This window comes from Opisthocomus hoazin, chromosome 12 (assembly GCF_030867145.1).
Source record: "Opisthocomus hoazin isolate bOpiHoa1 chromosome 12, bOpiHoa1.hap1, whole genome shotgun sequence".
Lineage (NCBI taxonomy): Eukaryota > Metazoa > Chordata > Aves > Opisthocomiformes > Opisthocomidae > Opisthocomus > Opisthocomus hoazin.
Window position 1 is genome coordinate 28138234 of NC_134425.1, and position 19002 is coordinate 28157235.

The following is a 19002-nucleotide window of genomic DNA, read 5'->3' on the forward strand; positions in this document are numbered from 1 at the left end:
GTCTTTACGAAGGGCGCAGAGCGGGGGTGGGGGGCCGGCGGGGGTCCCTGCGCTGCCAGGGGGGGCTCAGCCGCCGGTGCCACTGCCGTGCCCGGCCAGGGCCGCTCTCGCAGGATGCGGCGTTGCCGGTGTCATCGGGACACCCAAGGGCTGTGTGTGTGTCCCCCCGCCTCCGTGGGGCTGTCCCTGGTGGGACCCCCATCCTGGGCATCCCCCCGTGCCCGGGGGACGGCGGCACCGGACCCCGCTGCCCACTTCCTCCCCACACTGGCTCTCACCGGGCCCCATCGGCCTCGCGGGACGTCCCCTGCGTCACCGCGGGGCCCTCGCGCCAGGACGAGGGGGCTGGGAGGGTCTCGTCGCCCGTGGGGACGGTGGGTGCATTGATAAGCGCCGGGGGTCTTCCGGGGGGTGGGGGGTCTCCATCCCCCAAACCCAAGCACGGCTGCCGCATCTCCTGGCCGTCCCCAGCTCCCGACCCGCCGCGGAGTGACGGGAGGCTGAGAACGCGCCACGCTCATCACGCCAGTGGGCTGGGACGCGCTGGGGCAGCACGGCGGGGTCCGGAGCTGGAGGGAGACGGGGCGATGTGAGGAGCCCCCCGGGGTCCGGGCTCCCCGCTGCAGCCCTGCCCACCCCGGGCAGGGAGAACCCCCGGTGTGCACCCGGCCGCGTGGTGACGGATGTCCTGCGCTCGCCGTGACGAAGCCGCATCCTTCCCAGCCACCTCCTGCGGCCCTCCCAGCTCCGCTCTCCCTGCCGGGGGTGATGGCAGGCCCCCCAGAGCTCCCGCCCGAGCCCGCTGCCGGAGGGTCCCCGCGGTGCCAGAGCCTCCAGCCAGTTCTGCTGAAGTCCACCCAAAAGATGTCACCAGTAAGAAGGCGGCAGCACGCGGGGAGCGGCCGTCCCCTACCACCGCAGGAAGTCCCGCACGCGGCTCCACAGCTTGGTGATCCAGAGGTTGGCCCCCAAGTCGGTCAGGTACTGGATTTCGGGCGTCAGCATCTTGCGGCACAGCTTCTGGTGCTTCTTGTGGATTTTCTTCTTCAGGTTGTAGCCCAGGATGGAGCTCTCCCCCAACGGCTGCCAGGGCTTCATGGAGGACTCCTGGATGGCGCTGGCGTCCACGGGGTGCCCGCCGTCGATGCAGATGCTCTTCATCCTCTCGTTCTCCCGCCGCAGCTCGGCCACGTCCCTGGCCATCCGCTCCCTCCCGTAGGCCTCCACCTTGCGCCAGAAGGTGGCATTGAAATAGCGGTAGAGCTTGGCGTCGATGAGGTTCCAGGAGGTGGCCTTCTCGTAGAGCTCAGGCGTCAGCCGGGAGACGGTGGAGCCCTTCCGGGCGTTGAGCTTGAAGTAGAGGACGTCCTCCAGCTGCCAGCACAGCAGGTCCTTCAGCAGCACCAGCGACTCGTCGAAGTGCTCGAGCAGCATGACGAGGTGGAAGCGGCGGTCGACCTCCCGGATGCGCTCCTCCACCAGCGGGCTGTCGGCCTGCAGGTTGTTGTCGTAGCCCAGGTCGAAGAAGAGGAGGTTCTGGAGGTAGTGAGCGTTGAACCCGTCGGGGTCGTAGTAGCGCCGGGGGTCCCGGAGGAACTCGGCCAGCCTGTCCTCCCCCGTCAGCTTCCAGGTGGAGGGGACGAGGCGCCCGAAGTAGTGGAAGGAGGACTCAAAGAGGTAGGCAGGGTCCCGCAGCACCGTCATGAAGATGGCGTCGGCCGGCAGGAGCGCGCGCACCTCCTGGTAGCTGAAGCGCATGTGGTTGCAGATGATGTTGAAGCAGGCGCCCGGGCGGTAGTGCCGCACCTGGCTACGCTCAAAGTAGGAGGGGTAGTAGAAGTCGTTGCGGCCGTTGGGGAAGGCAAACTTCAAGCGGTGCTTCTCCCCGAAGCGGAAGAGGATGTTGAGGATGGTGCTGCTGGCCGTCTTGTGCGTCTTCATGAACATGATGTTCAGCTTGGGCCGGCAGCGCCGGCCCGAGGGGCTGCCCGTGCCGTTGGCCAACGCTGGCGCCTCGCTGGGAGCCAGGCTGGAGGAGCAGGAGGAGGGGACGGGGAGCCTGGTGGGGAGAAGAGACGGGACGCCGCGGTGAGGGCAGCTCAGCCAGCGCCGCCCAGCCACCACCAAGGCTCGGCCGTTGTCCTTCTGGGAGAAGCTGGACCTGCGGACAGGTGCTGGACCTGGGAGGGCTTCTGGACCTGGGGATGGGTGGTCACCTCGGAACGAGCTTCTGGACGTGGGGATGGGTGCTGGACCTGGGAGGGCTTCTGGACCTGGGGATGGGTGGTCACCTCGGGACCAGCTTCTGGACGTGGGGACGGGTGCTGGGCCTGGGAGGGCTTCTGGACCTGGGGATGGGTGCTCACCCTGGGGACGGGTACTGCACCTGACCCAGGGATGGGTGCTCCACCTCAGGATGGCTTCTGGACCTTGGGATGGGTTCTGGACCTGGAGATGGGAGCTACACCTCAGCATGACTTCTGGACCTGGGGATGGGTGCTCACCCCGGGACCAGCTTCTGGACCTGGGGATGGGTTCCAGACCAGGGGATGGGTGCTCACCATGGGGACGGGTACTGGACCTGACCTGGGGACACATGCTCCACCTCAGGATGGGTTCTGGGCCTGGGGATGGGTTCTGGACCTGCTTGCCTCCTGCACCCCTGGCTTCGGGCAGAGCCCCCTGCCCCCGAGCCCTTTGGCAAGCAGGGCAGAGCCCACCGCCCTCCTGAGCCCCCAACATCAGACGCACCTCCGAGCCACCAGACCAAGCTCATTGACCCCCTGGGCCAGCCCAGCCACCGAGGCTGCGCTGCTGGGGGGTCTCCACGGTGGTCAGCCCCCACCGTCATCGGCACAGCCCGAGCTGGGGGTCCCTGTTCCTCCCCACAGGCATAGCCCTGGCGCAGATGCTGTGGAGATGTCCCTCAAGACAAGCTCTCCACGGCCTGAACTCTGTGGACAGGAGCTGAGAATGTCCTTGTGAGGTCTGGAAGCTCTCAGCCCCTTGCAGGAGCCGTGGAGGACCCAGCACCGCAGCAAAGAGGGAATTGATCCCGGCACGCGGCGCCGCAGACGAGCTCGTGGGCCCTCGGGGAGCACCGAGAACAACGGGCGCGTTATCGGAGGTGCCTGGGGCAGTGCACAGAGCCCGCAGTGTCAAGTGACTTCGGACACCACGAACTTCGCTGCGGAGCCGCTCCGTGAGAACGCTGGCTTCCAGCAGCGCGGGGCACACGTAGCTCGCGGGAGATCTGCGGGCGCATCGCTTTTATGAACCCCGTGCCAAACCCAGCGCCGGGAGCCAAGCCGAGCCCTGCCCCGCGCTGGCTGCCGCAGCGCCGGAGCAGAGCTCTGAGCCAGCCCTGCCCGTCTCCGCTGCCAGAGCCTGCACGCGGCGGCTCTCCGGCTGCTCCCGGAGGATGCGTCCTCGCTAACGGGCGCCCGGATCACCACTGGGGAACGGCGCCCGTGGAGCTTCTCCTCCTCGCGGGGCACACGAGCAGGGCGTGAGGAACCTGATGAGGTTCAACCAGGGCAAGGGCAGGGTCCTGCACCTGGGGAGGAACAACCCCAGGCACCAGTACAGGCTGGGGTGGCCCTGCTGGAGAGCAGCTCTGTGGAGAGGGACTGGGAGTGCTGGGGGATGACAGGGTGACCATGAGCCAGCAGCGTGCCCTGGGTGCCAAGAAGGCCAATGGGATCCTGGGGTGCATCAAGAGGAGTGTGGGCAGCAGGTCGAGGGAGGTTCTCCTCCCCCTCTGCTCTGCCCTGGGGAGGCCCCATCTGCAGTGCTGTGTCCAGTTCTGGGCTCCCCAGTTCAAGAAAGATGAGGAGCTACTGGAGAGAGTCCAGCGGAGGGCTGCGAGGATGAGGAGGGGACTGGAGCATCTCTCCTATGAGGAAAGGCTGAGGGAGCTGGGCTTGTTCAGCTTGGAGAAGAGAAGGCTGAGAGAGGACCTTAGAAATGCCAATCAATATCTGCAGGGTGGGGGTCAGGAGGACGGGGCCAGACTCTTTCCAGTGGTGCCCAGCGACAGGACAAGGGCCAATGGGCACAAACTGAAGCAGCGGAAGCTCCAGCTGAACCCAAGGATGAACTTCTTCCCTCTGAGGGTGACGGAGCCCTGGCCCAGGCTGCCCAGGGAGGCTGTGGAGTCTCCTTCTCTGGAGATATTCAAGACCCGCCTGGACAAGGTCCTCTACAGCCTACTGTAGGTGACCCTGCTTCGGCAGGAGGGTTGGACTAGATGACCCACAGAGGTCCTTCCAACCCCTGCCATGCTGGGATTCTGTGATTCTGTCTCCTCCGCTGCCCCGTCCCCTCCATCGCCCAGGAGCCCAGCGCTGGCTGCCATGTTGCCGCAGGTCCCGCAGGCTTGAGTGTCCCCAGCCCCAGGGGGTTGGTGTTCCCCTTCCCTCCCACCAAAGGGACGGGGCGCAGGCCCCAGCGGGAGGTGGTGGGATGGGAACATCTCGGTGCGAAGCCACCAGAGCCCGGAAAGCCCCGGGAGCTTTCCCGGCTTGGGGTTGCCCAACATGAAACCGGGGGTCCGAGCTGCCGGGGGGCCATGGGGACCCCGCACTCACCCTGTCAGGCTGACTTGCAGCGGGGGGCCGGCGTAGGAGTAGAGCAGCAGCATGAAGCTGGTCAGGAGGGTCCCCAGGATGAGCCCCTTGCCCATGGACCTCCAGTTCTTCCCATGGTGCAGCATGGCGGTCACCTGCGGCCGGAGGGGGAGAGCCGTTAGCGCGCGGGGATGCGGCGGTGGGGATGGGGGGGGCCCGGGAAGCATCTCACGGGCGTGGGGGTGTCCCAGGAAGCATCTCCCTGGGCTTTTCATCGCTGGTGCTGCCGGAGAGAGCCGAGCCGGTGCTGGGCGTGTTCCCGGCCGCGGGCGCAACAGATGCGTGGCCAAAGGGCCGCAGCTCTGCCCGCCCCGCGCACCCGCTGCCCACCCAGGGAGAACCCACAGTAAGCCCACCACCGGGTGCGGGTGTCCGGGGCAGGATGGCATCCCCCATCCCCCCCCGGCGCTGGCAGATGCACACACATACAGAGACACGCGTGTCCAACCGCACACAGACATCCCCACACACACCGGACACACGCACCCATGCGCACACACGTGTTCGCGCACGCACATTGAGGGACACGCACCCGCACGCACCCACGACCCCCCCCCCCGGGGCAGACACGCGCTCGCACGCAGCGACACAGACACATGTCCCTGCACGCCCCCCCCGCGCCACAGCCACGCCATGGCCACCCCGCGCGCCAACACGCGCCCACGCACACACAGCCCCCGCGCTGGCCCCTCGCCCCGTCGCCCCGCAGCACCTGCCCGGCCGCTGGCCGCGGCCCCGTCGCGCCGGCCGCCGCACTGCAGCACGGCTGTCCTCTGCGGCGGCACGTGGGGACGAGCCACCCATGACCGCGGCGGGCGGTGGTGGGGGGCCACGAGCAGAGCCCGCTGCCCAGCAGCCCCCCAGCCTTGCCCCCCCTCCCCGTGCTCCCGCTCGCTCCGGCTCCCGGGGACCCCTCAGCAGACGCTGCCCGCTGAATACCCCCCCCTGCCGAGCAGCCAGCAGCCCCCGCGGCATCGGCCCGCAGCCCCCCGGCAGACCACCCCGAGAGGCCAACCCCCAGCTGCAGAGCCCTGGTTTGCCCCCAGACTCATTCCGCCCCCCGCCCCGACCCCCCGAGCAGCAGAGACCCCCCCGGGATGTCTCTGCCAGACCCCCAGCGGGTCGGTTACCCGGCCGGCACGAAGGGTGCCCAGGGCTCGGCCAGCCCCGGCCGCTGCTCCCGCCTGCCGGCCCCTCTCGCCGGCCCCCCTGGGTCGCCTCGCGCCGCACAGATTTCCAGCTCGATGAATAATGAATGGAAAATGCAACTGGAGCCCGCGGCCGCGGCCGGGTGCTGGGCACGGCTCGCCCTGGCACCCGCCGCCGCGGCTGGGGGATGCCGCTGGGGAGGGGGCACCCGCTGGCACCCCACCAGCGTGCCCACGCACGCCCTGCGGCCGGGACCACCATGGCGGGCAGGGCTGGCAGCACCCAGGCTGGGGTCACCGAGCTGCCAGCAAGCGCGGCAGGGGCACGGGGGTTTGCGGGGGGAGCAGGTGGCTCTGGCCCTGCCACAGACCTGGAGGGTCTCAGGCGCCCGGGAGCGGCCGGGGTTTGGTCTCAGGCACCCGGGAGCGGCCGGGGTTTGGTCTCAGGTACCCGGGAGTGGCCGGGGTTTGGTCTCACGCCGTGTCACAATGGCACCACGGTCACCGTCCGCGGCAGAGCTGCTGGCGACAGCTGGAGGGAACGCCCGCCTGCGCCTGTGCCACCGGATGGGAGCGGAGCTGCGTCCCACCAGCTGTCGTTGCCGCCATGCCGCGGGGCACGGCGCTGCCACCCACCCGGCCGAAGCGAGCCGGCGGGTGCCGATAACCCACCATGGCGCACGGGATGCCCAGGGATGCCTCGCCCCACCCCGGCCGGCGGCCCCGGGGCGGCTCTGGCGAACCGCTCCCAGCCCAGCGCCGCTGTTGACTTTGCCTCCGGCGAGCGGGTCAATCATTAACGGCTTGCCGGGAGCAGGGCGTGAGCGCGGCCACGTTCCCGGGGCTCCCATCAGTGCGGCGCGGCCACCGCACCAGCTCCCGGCCAGGGGGTTGGAGCTCCCCACCGCAGGACGCAGCCACGCTGGCCATTTCCCCGTGGGCCACCCAGCTCCCAGCCCCGTCCCCGCGTCCTGGAGACATCCCCGAGGCCTCTCCCAGGTTCGGGAGCCGCTTCCTTCACAGCCACCGCCCCGCCGCCATGTCCGCCCGCCGGCCCCTCACCTGCGCCTCTGCCCGGGCTGCCGGGGGCCAGCCGACGCTCTGCTCCGCAGGGCTGGCGCGGGGCGGCGGGGCCGGCGCTGCTCCGGCATGGGACAAGCTGGCCCCGGGCGGCTGTCCCGGAGCGTCCCGCCGGCCACGGTGCCTACGCCATCGCCGGGGTCCCGGCCACGTAACGGCTGTCCCGCAAGGGGGAGAAGCCCAGCAAGGGACGGGAGCCGTGGCCGGGCCCTGCCCGGCTCCCCCGGCACAGCCGGGCCAGGCCCCGGTGCCCGCCGCCACCGCGAGCCTCCAGCCTCCCCACCCACCGCCAGCGGCACAGAGGAGCCATTCAGCCCGCTGCCCGCCTGTCTGCCGCGGGAACAACGGCCACGTTTGTCCCCATCTGCCGCCGCCACCTCAACGGCGACATTGTCACCGCCAGCCCCGCGCCGGCCCCCGCGTGGCCGCGCCACCACCAGCCCCGGCACCGACCGGCGATGGGCGACGACGGCCCGCGCTCGATGGCCGCCATCCTACCTCGGCGGGGGCCTCGGTCCCGCACCCCGCGCCTGCTCCCAGGGCGTCCCGCCGGCGCTCTGCCAGCCCCGCTCCGTTCTCCCCTGCCCCACGTACCTTAGTGGCTTTTATGGCCTTGACGACAGCAATCCCTGCGCTCCCCCACCCTTGGCACAATAACTGCGGGGCCGCCACACTGCCAACAGCCTTTTCCGCTTTTCCTGGTCCCACTGGCTGCACGGCCCCGCGCTCCCACGCCGGACACGTCCCAGTGTCCCCAGCCCTGGGCAAAGGATCCCTCCAGCTCCTCAGAACCAGAGCCTCGGGTCGAGCTGGGATGGCTGCGGGCGGTGGAGAGGAACAGGCATCTCCAGGCGGTGGAGAGGAACGGGCACCTCCGGGTGACGGAGAGGAGCGGGCACCTCCAGGTGAGGGAGAGGAGCAGGCACCTCCAGGCGAGGGAGAGGAGCAGGCACCTCCGGGTGATGGGGAGCAACAGGCACCTCCGGGCGAGGGAGAGGAGCACACGAGCCAGCAGGAGCGAGCGCAAGCATGCGTTCCCCAAAAACCAGTGCTGGGATGTGCCCACCCGCCCCGCAGGAGGCAGGGACTGCTGCCGGGATGGGGACCGGAGACCCGTCCCAACTTGGAGGCAGCCGTATCGCCACGCACACAGCCCCCGGAGCACCCCTCCTACACGTGCCCGGCGGCACCCAGCCCTGGCCAGAGTCACGCCCGGGATCCAGCGCCCTTCTCCTCCCCCTGCCCCTCCAGGCCCGTTGGCCGTGGGCAATGGCCGCTGTGCGAAATAACCACGCCGCCGCGTTGAGTAACGGTCGATGATGGGATGCTCCCGGCTCCGGGATGCGATCTAAACACGCCGGGGAGCCGCGACGCCCCATCTCCCGCACCCCTGGGGTGCAAACCACGATGTCCCCCACCCCTGTCCCCTGCCCCTGGGAGCGGGCAGAGCCAGTCCCCCCAGATCTGGGGGTACAGACAGAGCGCTCACGCCCAAAACCGCGACTGCTGGGCAGCATGGGGGATCCCGGGGGGTCCGGCGAGGAGCCGAGCAGCGGGTCAGCACGCCCTGTCTGCGCCAAGGTTGGACCCCGTCAGATGCTCCGTGGCCAGGCGCAGCGTCAGGCGCCTGTACCGCACGGAGAAGCCGGCATCAGGGCTGGGAAAGAGGGGAACCGGTGGCCGTCGGGGTGGTGCGGCCACCGCGAGGTGAGCCGGCCGGGCAGCCTGACCGCGAGCCGCTGCCTGCAGCCGGCTCTGCCTGCCAGCTCCACCACCCCTTCCCCACCCACCGTCCCAGCGCGGGGTCTGCAGGCGCCTGGGAGCCAGGGTCAGGCAGCTCCAGGGGGCTGGGGAAGCCCCGTTCGGGGCAAAAAGAAAGGCAAGAGTTTCCCAATACACCAAAGGAAAAAAAAAAGGGAAAAAAGGAGGGAAAAAGAAAAAAAGAATAAAGAAAAAGAAAAAAAGAATAAAGAAAAAGAAAAAAAGGAAAACAGGAAAGAAAAAGAAAAGAAAAAAGAAAGAAAAAGAAAAAGAAAAAGAAAAAAGAAAAAGAAAAAGAAAAAAAGGAAAACAGGAAAGAAAAAGAAAAGAAAAAAGAAAGAAAAAGAAAAAGAAAAAGAAAAAAGAAAAAGAAAAAGAAAAAGAAAAAGAAAAAGAAAAAGAAAAAGAAAAAGAAAAAGAAAAAGAAAAAGAAAAAGAAAAAGAAAAGAAAAGAAAAGAAAAGAAAAGAAAAGAAAAGAAAAAGGAAAGATAAAAGAACAAGAAAGGAAGAAGGAAGAAAAAACAGAGAAAGAAGAAGAAAGAAAAAAGAAAGCAAGCAGCAGCAAGGTGGGCCGTCGCCGAGAGTTCCCTCTCCGTGCTGCGCTGTTGCTCGCTCGCTGCCAGGGTTGCCGGTCCCCGGGCCAGCCCCGTGCCCCCGCCGGGGAGCCATGGGGTGGCACGGCCTCCGCCTTGGCCGGGCTGTGAAGGACGGCGTCCCCCAAAAACCCCGCGAGATGCCGCAGCCCTCACCGCAGCTGGGGCCATGGTGTCCCCATAGAAGCCCCAGGAGACAACCAGCCTTCCCTCGGCTGGGGCCGTGGCGTCCCCATCAAAGCCCCACGAGATGGCACAGCCTCCACCCCGGCCGGGTACTGCGTGTCCCCACAAAACGCCCCGTGAGGTTACGCAGCCTTCACCCCGGCTGAGGACACGAGCATCCCCAGAAGAGCCCCGCGAGATACCCAGCCTTCACCATGGCCAGAGACAAGGCGTCCCCGTAAAGCCACGGGAGATGCCACCGCCTCCACCACAGCTGGGGATGAGGGTGTCCGCACCAGCCCCACGAGATGACACAACCCTCGCCCCCCGAGGCCGCGCTCTCTGAAACCCCACAAAAGGCCCTGGCCAGGAAATGTGTGGGGGGGCAGCTGTTTTGGGGAAAAAAAACAAGATTTAGGGGAAAGGTGGGGGTGGATAAGGCCACCGACTCCGGAGTTGGTGGCCCCAGCATCGGCCATGGCCACCCTAGTTTCTCCACGCTTTGCTTTGTCTCAGCCAAGAGCCCCAAAATGACCTCTCCTTCACCCAAAAAGTCACTCCCCCCAGTCCTTCGCTGGAGGAAGGTGGGAGAGGGATGACGAGCCCACAAAACCTTTACCTTGTACCTCCATGAGTGTCCGCGTGGGGTTGGTGTCACCTCTGAGGGTCAGCGGGCCCAACCTCGCCGGCCGCGTGGACGGAGACGCCATCAGTCCCCTCGCGCCGGCGCTCGGTCGCCTTCGCGCTGAAGGAGCGGTGCTTGGTGGTCAGCAGAACCTCCGGGGTTTGTGCCCATCGCCTCGTGGCCTGGCCTTGGACACCACCGGGCAGAACCTGGCTCCATCCTCGCCCCCGCCCCTCAGGTTGGTGAGAGCCCCCTGAGCCTTGTCCTCCCCCGCCCCAGCTCTGGCAGCCGTTCCTCCCCGGAGATGCTCCACTCCCTGCGGCTTCGTGGTGCCCTTTGCCGGACTCGCTCCGGCGCGGCTGCGTCTCCCTTGCAGCCGGGAGCCCATCGCCGGACACAGCGCTGCGCCGGCACCGAGGGGCAGGGTCGCCCCTCACCCCCCCACGCAGCACCATCGGTGCTCGTCTCTTCCAGGGCATGTTGCTGGCTCACGGTCAGCCTGGTGCCCGCCAGGACCTTCTCTGGGGAGCTGCTTTCCAGCCTGGTGCCCACCAGGACCTTCTCTGGGGAGCTGCTTTCCACCCCAGTGCCCGCCAAGACCTTCTCTGCCGAGCTGTATCCAGCCCAGTGCCCGCCAGGACCTTCTCTGGGGAGCCGCTTTCCACCCCAGTGCCCGCCAAGACCTTCTCTGCCGAGCTGTATCCAGCCCAGTGCCCACCAGGACCTTCTCTGGGGAGCTGTATCCAGCCCGGTGCCCGCCAGGACCTTCTCTGGGGAGCTGTATCCAGCCCGGTGCCCGCCAGGACCTTCTCTGGGGAGCCGCTTTCCAGCCTGGTGCCCGCCAGGACCTTCTCTGGGGAGCCGCTTTCCAGCCCGGTGCCCACCAGAACCTTCTCTGGGGAGCTGCTTTCCACCCCAGTGCCCACCAGGACCTTCTCTGGGGAGCCGCTTTCCAGCCTGGTGCCCGCCAGGACCTTCTCTGGGGAGCCGCTTTCCAGCCCGGTGCCCACCAGAACCTTCTCTGGGGAGCCGCTTTCCAGCCCGGTGCCCACCAGAACCTTCTCTGGGGAGCCGCTTTCCACCCCAGTGCCCACCAGAACCTTCTCTGGGGAGCCGCTTTCCAGCCCGGTGGCCCCTGCAAGTCCTGGTGCTGGGGCTGCTCCTCTGCCGGGCAGGACTCGGCCCTCCCTTGGTTGAACAAATGGGGCTCGGATCCGGCTCTTGGATGGAGCAGAGCCCACCCAAACCTGCCATGGGGAGCGAGACGCGGCGGAGGGTGACAAGATGCGAGGTCACAGCCACAGCGCCCGCAGGCCGCCCGTCTCTCCCGCTGGCGCAGGACGAGAAGCCATCCCCAGCCCTGCACACGTCCTGCGGCAGCCGGGCCATGGCCGGGAGCGAGCGGCCGGACACACGCCACAGAGAAGCGTCACCTGCTTTAATTAAAAACACAAGGGACGACGCTGGAGGGCGGCGCGGGCTAGGCAGAGGACGGGCTCCCCCTGCCACGGACCCCTGGGCTGGGTCACAGCACCGTGCCTCGTGCCGAGCCACCGCAAACCCCGGCATGCCGGGCAGCTCCCGCTCTGCCATGGCGGCTCAGCTCCTCCGCCGCACACGGAACGAACCCCAGAGACCTGCCGGAGCCCAGAGCCCTCCTCAGCCTCCTCCTCCTCCTCGCTGGCCACCCCAGTGGGGCGGGAAGCCGAGCTGGCACCAGCACAGAGGAGAGTCCTGGTGCCACTGATCCCACGGCCCGGGCAGCGGCACCCCAGCAGCCGAGGGAGCCGTGGGAAAGGCAAAGCGGGAGGCGTATTTATGGACGGGAAGCGTTGTAGTTCCGCATTTCTGTCCCAGCAGCGAAGCGGGGGGTTCTCACCCCGAGGCGATGGTCGGCAGGGCGCAGCCAGCCCCCGCGCACAGCGCCCGGCCCCGTCACGCTTGCCGCGCCTTCTTGCTTTTCTTTTTCTCCTCTTTGACAGCGTCGTCGTGGGCTTTCCTCTTCGCCGCGAGTTTGTTCGCCTGTGGAGAAACCCCCCCCGAGACCCCCGGTGAGAACCCGGGGGCTGTTCTGCCCCCATCCCACCAGACCCCCATGCGCAGGCGGGGCAGATGGACCCCTCCGCTACCGGCCCGGCACGGGGCAGAGCGCGGCAGCCGCTTCCCTCGCTGCGCACGAGCCAGGGCCCCGAGGGAGCACACAGAGCCCAGCCGAGGCCGCAGCCTGGCGAGGGGCTGGCGGAGCGTCGCCCTCGCCCACCGTCGCCCTGTGCCCTCCCCAGGCACTCCAGACGGGACAGACTCGGCTTCCGCCACCCGCAGCTCCGAGCCGGTGCGGGCAGAGCGAGCACTAGGCTCCAGACGCGGTCCCGGGCGCAGCCCCGCGCTCGTACCTCTCGGACTTTGCGCTTCTTGCCAAACATGATCTTCTTGTAGAGGTATTTCTCCCTCTTCTTCATCATCATGATGGCCAGCCGCTTCTCCTCACTCTGCTGCTCCTGCTCCAGGCGCTGCCTGTCCTCCAGCCGCAGTTTGCCGGCTGTCACCGTCACGGGAAGCGCCTGCGGGGAGCCACAGCGCTCGGGACCCTGCACGCCGGCAGCCCACCCCCCCTTCCCCAGGGACAGGTGCTTCCACGCCGCTCGCGGGGGGCCACAGAGAGCCTTGGCCCCCACAGGAGCTGGCGGTGGGCCCCAAGCGGGAGCTGTGGCTCGTGGGCCGGGCTCCAGGACGCCAAAGCGTGGCGGCTGCTGCAGGAGCGGCAGAGCCACAGCGGCCCCAGGACGGGGGCTCGGCCAGGACCCCCGCCGTGAGCCGAGCAGCAGCGACAGAGCTCACCGGAGCTCCTCCTCCGGGGCTGCCACCCCGCGCCCGGGAACCGTACCTTGCTGCTCTGAGTCTTCTGCTCTTCCATCTTCTTCAGTTTCATCTCCTCTTCCTTCTCAGACTCTTCTTCCTCCTCCTCCTCCTCTTTGTCATTGTCATCCTCCTCTTCCTCCTCGTCCTCCTCCTCACTCTCTTCCTCTACAGAGAGACCACCGTCACCAAGGGGAGAGCAGGCGCGGCCCGGCCCCGCTCCTGTGGCCGCAGAGCCCCCGGTCACCTGGGTTCTCGCCCCTCTGCATCGCCAGCAGCCTCAGCTTCTCGGGAGGGACGTAGTCTCCCTCCTGCTCCGCGACGAAGGGCGAGAGGTGCGGGGGCAGCAGCATGCCAGGGAAGTAGTCGGTGACGGGGAGGCACAGCTTGGCGTTGACGGAGTCGAAGACCCACTGCGGCTGCAGGTAGTACCTGCGGGGCAGGGCGAGGAGGGCTCAGGCGCCGTCCTCCCGCCCCAGGCTCCGCGGCCGCGGGGCTGCGGGGGAGCAGACGGGGCGTGCGACGGCTCCGGGGACGGCCAGGGCCACTCTGGGACCAAGGCCACCCGCCTCACCCACCTGCCAACAACCTGCGGCTGCACCCGGGGCCGGTCGACAATCTGGTGGGTGATGGAGGGGTCGCTCGCGTCGTAGGTGGCCCCGATGCACAGGGACTTGTCCCAGGAGACCTGGCCACCAAAGCACCTGGGGCAGAGCCCCCCCGGGAGTCAGGCAGGCAGGGGGGGCCCGCAGGGTCACCTCACCCAGGGGACCCCAGGCAGGGTGGCCCCCAAAGGCGCGACGCGGGGCCGCGGGGCTGCCCACCACGCACCGGATGACGAAGGCCAGCGGCTCTCGAGGCACCTCCCTGTTGAGGAAGAAGCGCAGCCCTTCGAACAGCTTCTTGTGCTTCTCCAGGGCCTCCTGCTCCTTCTTCCGCGCGTCCATCTGCTCCGCCGTCTCCTGCGCGGAGCAAAGCGCTCAGCCCCCGACCCATCAACAGCCCCCCGCAGCCCCTCTCTGCCAGGACGCCGTCCCCGGCCACCAGACCCACCGCAGACGGGACCCCCGGGGCGGGGGCTGAGCCCCCCCCCCACAGGCTCTTACCCCCTCCACGGGGAACTCGTCCATCTCCACCTCGTCCTCGTGGGTTGGGGCCACGGCTCGGGCCAGGCTGGCGCTCAGAGCCGACAGCTTCTGCAGCGGGAGGGCACCGGGAAGGCGTCACGCCCGGCCGGTGCTTCGGGATGGGGAACGGGGTGGCCGTGCAGCGGAAGCAGAGAGGGATTGCTCCGAGCAAGGGGTGAGCAGACCTCCTCCCAGGACCAGGCAGACCCCAGCCTCCTGCCCCACCCTGCAGCCCCCCACATGGGGCTCCGGAGGGTCCCCTGCCACGCGCAGGGGAGCCCAGCGGCCCCCACAGCGCCTGGGGACAAGGGGCGTGGGGCCACGCGGGGACCAGGCTCTGCTCCGCGGCCCCGGCACGCCGCGCAGCTCACACCCGGAGGGTTCCGCGGCCAGGACACCGCGGCCACACAGGGTCCCTCACCTCCAGGTAGCTCTCCGAATCCATGGCGTACTCCTTGCCCTCCGCGGGCTTCAGCTCGGCATCAGCCTGGCCATCCAGCTGGGGAGAAATGGAGGGCTGGGGAGGCAGCCCCCGAACGCGGAGCCCCCCGGCATCCCCCCGCAGCAGCCCCAGCGGCGCGGCCCGGGGCGGGCGGTGGCCTCACCTTGGGGGGGTAGAGCAGGTTGAGGGACTGGTAGAGGCGGAAGTTGACGAAGCCCAGGAGCGTGGTGTAGAACTCGGTGAAGGTGGCCATCACCCGGTAATCCACGTCCGTGGGGTGCTGCGGGCGCACGGGCAGGGTGAGCACAGGGGGAAGGGCCAGGCCCCCTCCGCAAGGACGGGGGCCGTCCCGGCAGCACGGGGAGGAGGGTCTCAGCCCCCTCGCAGCGCGGTCTGCAGACCCACGGCCACTGCTGTACTCCAGGCAGGGTGAGCTCTGCCGGGCGCTGGCCGGGGCCCCGCTGCACCCCTCTGCCGAGGGTCCTGCTCAGAGACGGAACACCTCGTCCCATCGGACGGGGACCTCGCTGGCTTGGTCCAGGCCTCCGCAGGCCACGGCAAAGCCAGACGAGAGCAGGGCCAGGAGGTGAAACCCGGCAGGGACCCCGCTGGCCCCCAGCACTGAGGGGAGCGAGAGGCAGCGCTGGCCGGGGAGCCGCGGCGTGGGTGAGCCTGGGGGCCGAGCCCCAGCGCAGGGTGCACCAAAGACCACCGAGCCAGGAAGCCTCCCTCCGGGTTCTCCTTCCCCTCTGCTCTGCCCTGGGGAGGCCCCATCTGCAGTGCTGGGTCCAGTGCGGGGCTCCCCAGTTCAAGAAAGATGAGGAGCTACTGGAGAGAATCCAGCACAGGGCTGCGAGGATGAGGAGGGCACTGGAGCATCTCTGCTACGAGGAGAGGCTAAGGGAGCTGGGCTTGTTCAGCCTGGAGAAGAGAAGGCTGAGAGGGGACCTTAGAAATGCCTCTAAATATCTGCAGGGTGGGGGTCAGGAGGACGGGGCCAGACTCTTTCCAGCAGTACCCAGCGACAGGACAAGGGGCAATGGGCACAAACTGAAGCAGAGGAAGCTCCAGCTGAACCCGAGGAAGAACTTCTTCCCTCTGAGGGTGATGGAGCCCTGGCCCAGGCTGCCCAGGGAGGCTGTGGAGTCTCCTTCTCTGGAGATATTCCAGCCCCGCCTGGCTGCGGTGCTGTGCCCCCTGCTCTGGGTGACCCTGCTTGGGCAGGGGGCTGGGCTGGGGGACCCACAGAGGGCCCTGCCAACCCCGACCATGCTGGGATTCTGTGACAGCACCAAGTCCTGCAAGACCCCGGAGCGAGAGGGCACTGCTGAGACGGTGAAGTCCCGCTGGCCCAGGACCTCGGCGAGGTGCCGCCCTGCTGTACGGCACAGTGGCACCCCCCCTCGCGCAGGGGATGCGGCGGAACCACCCTGGCAGAGGGCGTGGGGTCCGACCCGTCTCTGCCCTCGGCGCCACCAGCCTCGCGCCCGCTGGTTAATCTTTAATTGCCAAAGTGCATTTTAACAACCGACAAGAGGAAGTAAGGAACTAGGGAGACTGGTACAGCCAGGCACCGGGGACACAGGTGCAGCCACCCCGGGGAATGGAAGGGGGCTGTGTCCCCGCATGCTGCCCGCGCCGCCCCACGTGGTCTCCACCACGGCCTCGCCCGGCTGCGCAGCACGAGCGCCGCCGCACCCTCCCCGCGCGGGTCCTGCCGTGCTCTGCCCAGGTACTCACGTCGTGGGCGAAGGCGTAAGGGGTGATCCAGGTGACGGGCTGCCCCAGCACCTCCGCCTGGTAGTAGATGCCCTTGATGGAGAGGAAGACCTGGCAGAGAACAGGGCAAGGGCTCGGGGGGAGGAAGGCCACGAGCGGTCCCTGCCATCGTTAACCCTTCCCCGTCAGCGGGTTCGTCAGGGGAGCAGCCTGGCGGGACTCATTCCCCACCCGAAGCGGGCAGCGCCGCGCGCCCTGCGCCCTCCCGGGGCCCCCCACAGCGCCCACCTTGCGCAGGGAGCGGGAGGCGACAACGTAGTTGAGGAACTCGACGGCCAGGCGCCGGCAGAGCTGGATGGTCTGGACATGGCACTTGCCCGTCCGCGGGAATGTGGAGAAGAGGAAGCACATGGAGAGGGCATCGTCCAGGTCCCGCAGCGCGTCCACGAAGGTCGGGTACCTGCGCCCAGGCAGGAGCGGAGCGGGGAATCACACCCGGTGTCCACCAAAGGTGCTGGCGGAGACCAGGAGCGGGCACCACAACGGCTCCGGCACGTCCCCCCGCAGCACGGAGCTCGGCGGGGCAGCGCCCGTCCCTCGGCGCCGTCTGTCTCTCCCCTCGCCGCGCCGGCGCAGCGAGAGCCCCGGCACCGCCAGCCCTGCTGGAGCGAGCTCCCCCCCTCCAGGGCCCTCTCCTCGCTCGCTGCCCCCAAACCCACCAACACCGTCGCCATGACTCGCGCCCCACCGGCCCTCCCTCTGAGGCCGACCGTGGCAAACACGGCGCAGACGGGAGGAGAGCTCCGAGGCCCCATCCGTGCGGGACAGCCGGCTCCTCCCTGCTCGCCCGCGCCTCGCTGCGGCCTTCCCCTCCAGCCCGGAATCACCGGTTTCCACCAAAACCCCCCGAGTGTGCGCCGGGGTGGGGGGGACAGGCACGGCGAAGGCCCCGCCGGCGGCAGGGGAGGCTCCTCCAGAGAAGCGTGGCTCACCTCTCCTTCACGATGTGGTCGAGCTTGTAGCCGGGCTTGTTGTCTTTCAGCCGCTCCGCTGTGCTCCACTCGCTCTTCCCGTACGCCTTGCGCAGCTTCCGCACGAAGACCTGCGGGGAGAGGCGATGCCGGGGGCTCGGGGGGCTGCGCGGGGGCCGGGGGTCCCCCAGGGCCCGTGTCGGGGTCCCGCCGTGGGCCGCCCACCTTGTACTCGCGGAACTTGCCGACGATGGGCTCGTGCAGGAGGAACTTGATGTCCTTCAGCAGGTAGAAGGTGCGGGGCGCGGTGGAGCCCCTGTTCACCTTCTTCTTGTGCTTGGGCTCGTGGGGGTAAATCCCCTTCAGGATGCAGAGCCGCCTGCGGGCCGCGACACCGCTGAGCCCACGCGCCGGGCCGCAGCGCCGCCAGAGAGACCCCCGGGGCCTGACCCCCCCCCAAGCGCTGCACCCCAGGGCGGGGGACAGGACCCCAACCACCGCAGCAGGCGGCTGCCCCCCGCAGAAAGCGGCACCCTGAGCTGTGTTTCCAGGGGGGAGTTGGGCTCTGGGGGGATTGGGGGGTCCCGGGGAGGAGCTGGGCTCCAGGGGGTCCTGGGGGGGATTGGGGGGTCCCAGAGGGCTCCCAGGGGGGATCGAGGGGTCCCAGGGGGAGAATCACGGGGGATCGGGGGGTCCTGGGGGGGTCCCAGGGGGGATCGGGGGTCCCGGGGGGCTCCCAGGGGGGATCAAGGGAGGTCCCAGGGGGGATCAGGGGGTCCCGGGGAGGGGCCCAAAGGGGGTCAGGGGGTCCCGGGGGGGTCCCATGGGGGATCCCTGGGGGGGATCAGTGGGTCCCACGGGGGGTCCCAGAGGGGATCAGGGCGTCCCGGGGGGGGATCAGGGCGTCCGGGGGGGGGGGGGTCCCAGGGGGAATCGGGGGGTCCTGGGGAGGGTCCCGGGGGGGTCGGGGCGTCTCAGGAGGATCCCGGGGGTGTCGGGGGGTCTCGGGGGGGTCCCAGGGGGGTCGGGGGGTCTCGGGGGGGTCCCAGGGGGGGATCAGGGCGTCCCGGGGGGGGTCCAAGGGCCGATTCAGGGCGTCCCGGGGGGGATCGGGGGGTCCCGGGGGGGTCCCGGCGCACCTGAAGTCGGGCAGGCTGAGCTGCAGCTTCTTCCGTGCCCTATTGCGGGTGATGTAGTTGGTGGCGGCGCCGCGCTCGTACTGGGGAGAGACGGGGGGCGTCGGGGGGGGGGCTCGGGGCAGCACCGGGGCCGCCACCGGGGCTGGGGGGGGGAGGGGGGGGAGGTCGGGGAGAAACGAGAACCGGCTCGGGGGGGGGGGGGGAGCAGAATTGGGCCAGCGGGCACGGGTGGGGGGGGAGGGGAGATCGGGCACCCGGTGTGGCGGCGCGGAAGGGCACGGGCAGCGGGGGGGGCACCGGCACCGTAGAGGGGGGGGACACCGGTACCGGGGAGGGGGGGGGGCGGTGAGCACCGGCACCGCACCGGGAAGGGGGGGGGGCACGACACGGGCGGGCACCGGAGAGCACGAGGGCAGGCGGGGGCCGGGCAGGGGAGGGCGGGGGTTGCGGGGGGCTGCGAGGGGCCGCGGGGGCGGGAAGGGGGATGTGGGGGGGGTCCCCCCGCGGTACCTTCTTCTTCTCCACCCCGCCCATGGCCCCGCCACCGCCGCCGCCGCCCGCGTGCTACCACCGCGCCGCAGGACCCCGGGCTGTCCCGGCCCTGCCTGCGCCCGCCGTGGGTTGTGGGGCGGCCCCGCAGCGGTCCGGGGGGCAGCGGGGACAGCGCGAGCAGCGGGAACAGAGCGGGCAGAACGGGCAGAGCGGGAAGAACGGGCAGAGCGGGAAGAGCGGGCGGCAGGGTGGGGT

General features: G+C 69.0%; 2 protein-coding genes across 4 annotated transcripts; both read right to left on the reverse strand.

Moving 5' to 3' along the window:
* GAL3ST1 (galactose-3-O-sulfotransferase 1) lies at nucleotides 1-7072 on the reverse strand. Of its 3 annotated transcripts, none has more exons than XM_075433515.1 (3): nucleotides 6839-7072; nucleotides 4590-4723; nucleotides 1-2059 (listed from the first exon to the last, which is right to left on the reverse strand). In XM_075433515.1, the coding sequence occupies exons 2-3, from the start codon at nucleotides 4712-4714 to the stop codon at nucleotides 910-912; spliced, it is 1275 nt and encodes a 424-aa protein (XP_075289630.1). In that variant the 5' UTR covers nucleotides 4715-4723; nucleotides 6839-7072; the 3' UTR covers nucleotides 1-909. The 3 variants fall into 3 exon arrangements, with proteins under 3 accessions (XP_075289630.1, XP_075289631.1, XP_075289632.1); XM_075433516.1 differs by lacking the exon at nucleotides 6839-7072 and adding an exon at nucleotides 5759-5861; XM_075433517.1 differs by lacking the exon at nucleotides 6839-7072 and adding an exon at nucleotides 5341-5414.
* Nucleotides 7073-11424: 4352 nt separating this feature from the next.
* On the reverse strand, nucleotides 11425-18835 carry PES1 (pescadillo ribosomal biogenesis factor 1). Its single transcript, XM_075433976.1, has 15 exons — nucleotides 18766-18835; nucleotides 18256-18335; nucleotides 17342-17495; nucleotides 17138-17247; nucleotides 16434-16605; nucleotides 16167-16256; nucleotides 14590-14706; nucleotides 14406-14483; nucleotides 13964-14053; nucleotides 13689-13819; nucleotides 13436-13561; nucleotides 13105-13289; nucleotides 12886-13025; nucleotides 12395-12562; nucleotides 11425-12023 (listed from the first exon to the last, which is right to left on the reverse strand). The coding sequence occupies exons 1-15, from the start codon at nucleotides 18787-18789 to the stop codon at nucleotides 11937-11939; spliced, it is 1752 nt and encodes a 583-aa protein (XP_075290091.1). The 5' UTR covers nucleotides 18790-18835; the 3' UTR covers nucleotides 11425-11936.
* Between the last annotated feature and the right edge of the window lie 167 nt (nucleotides 18836-19002).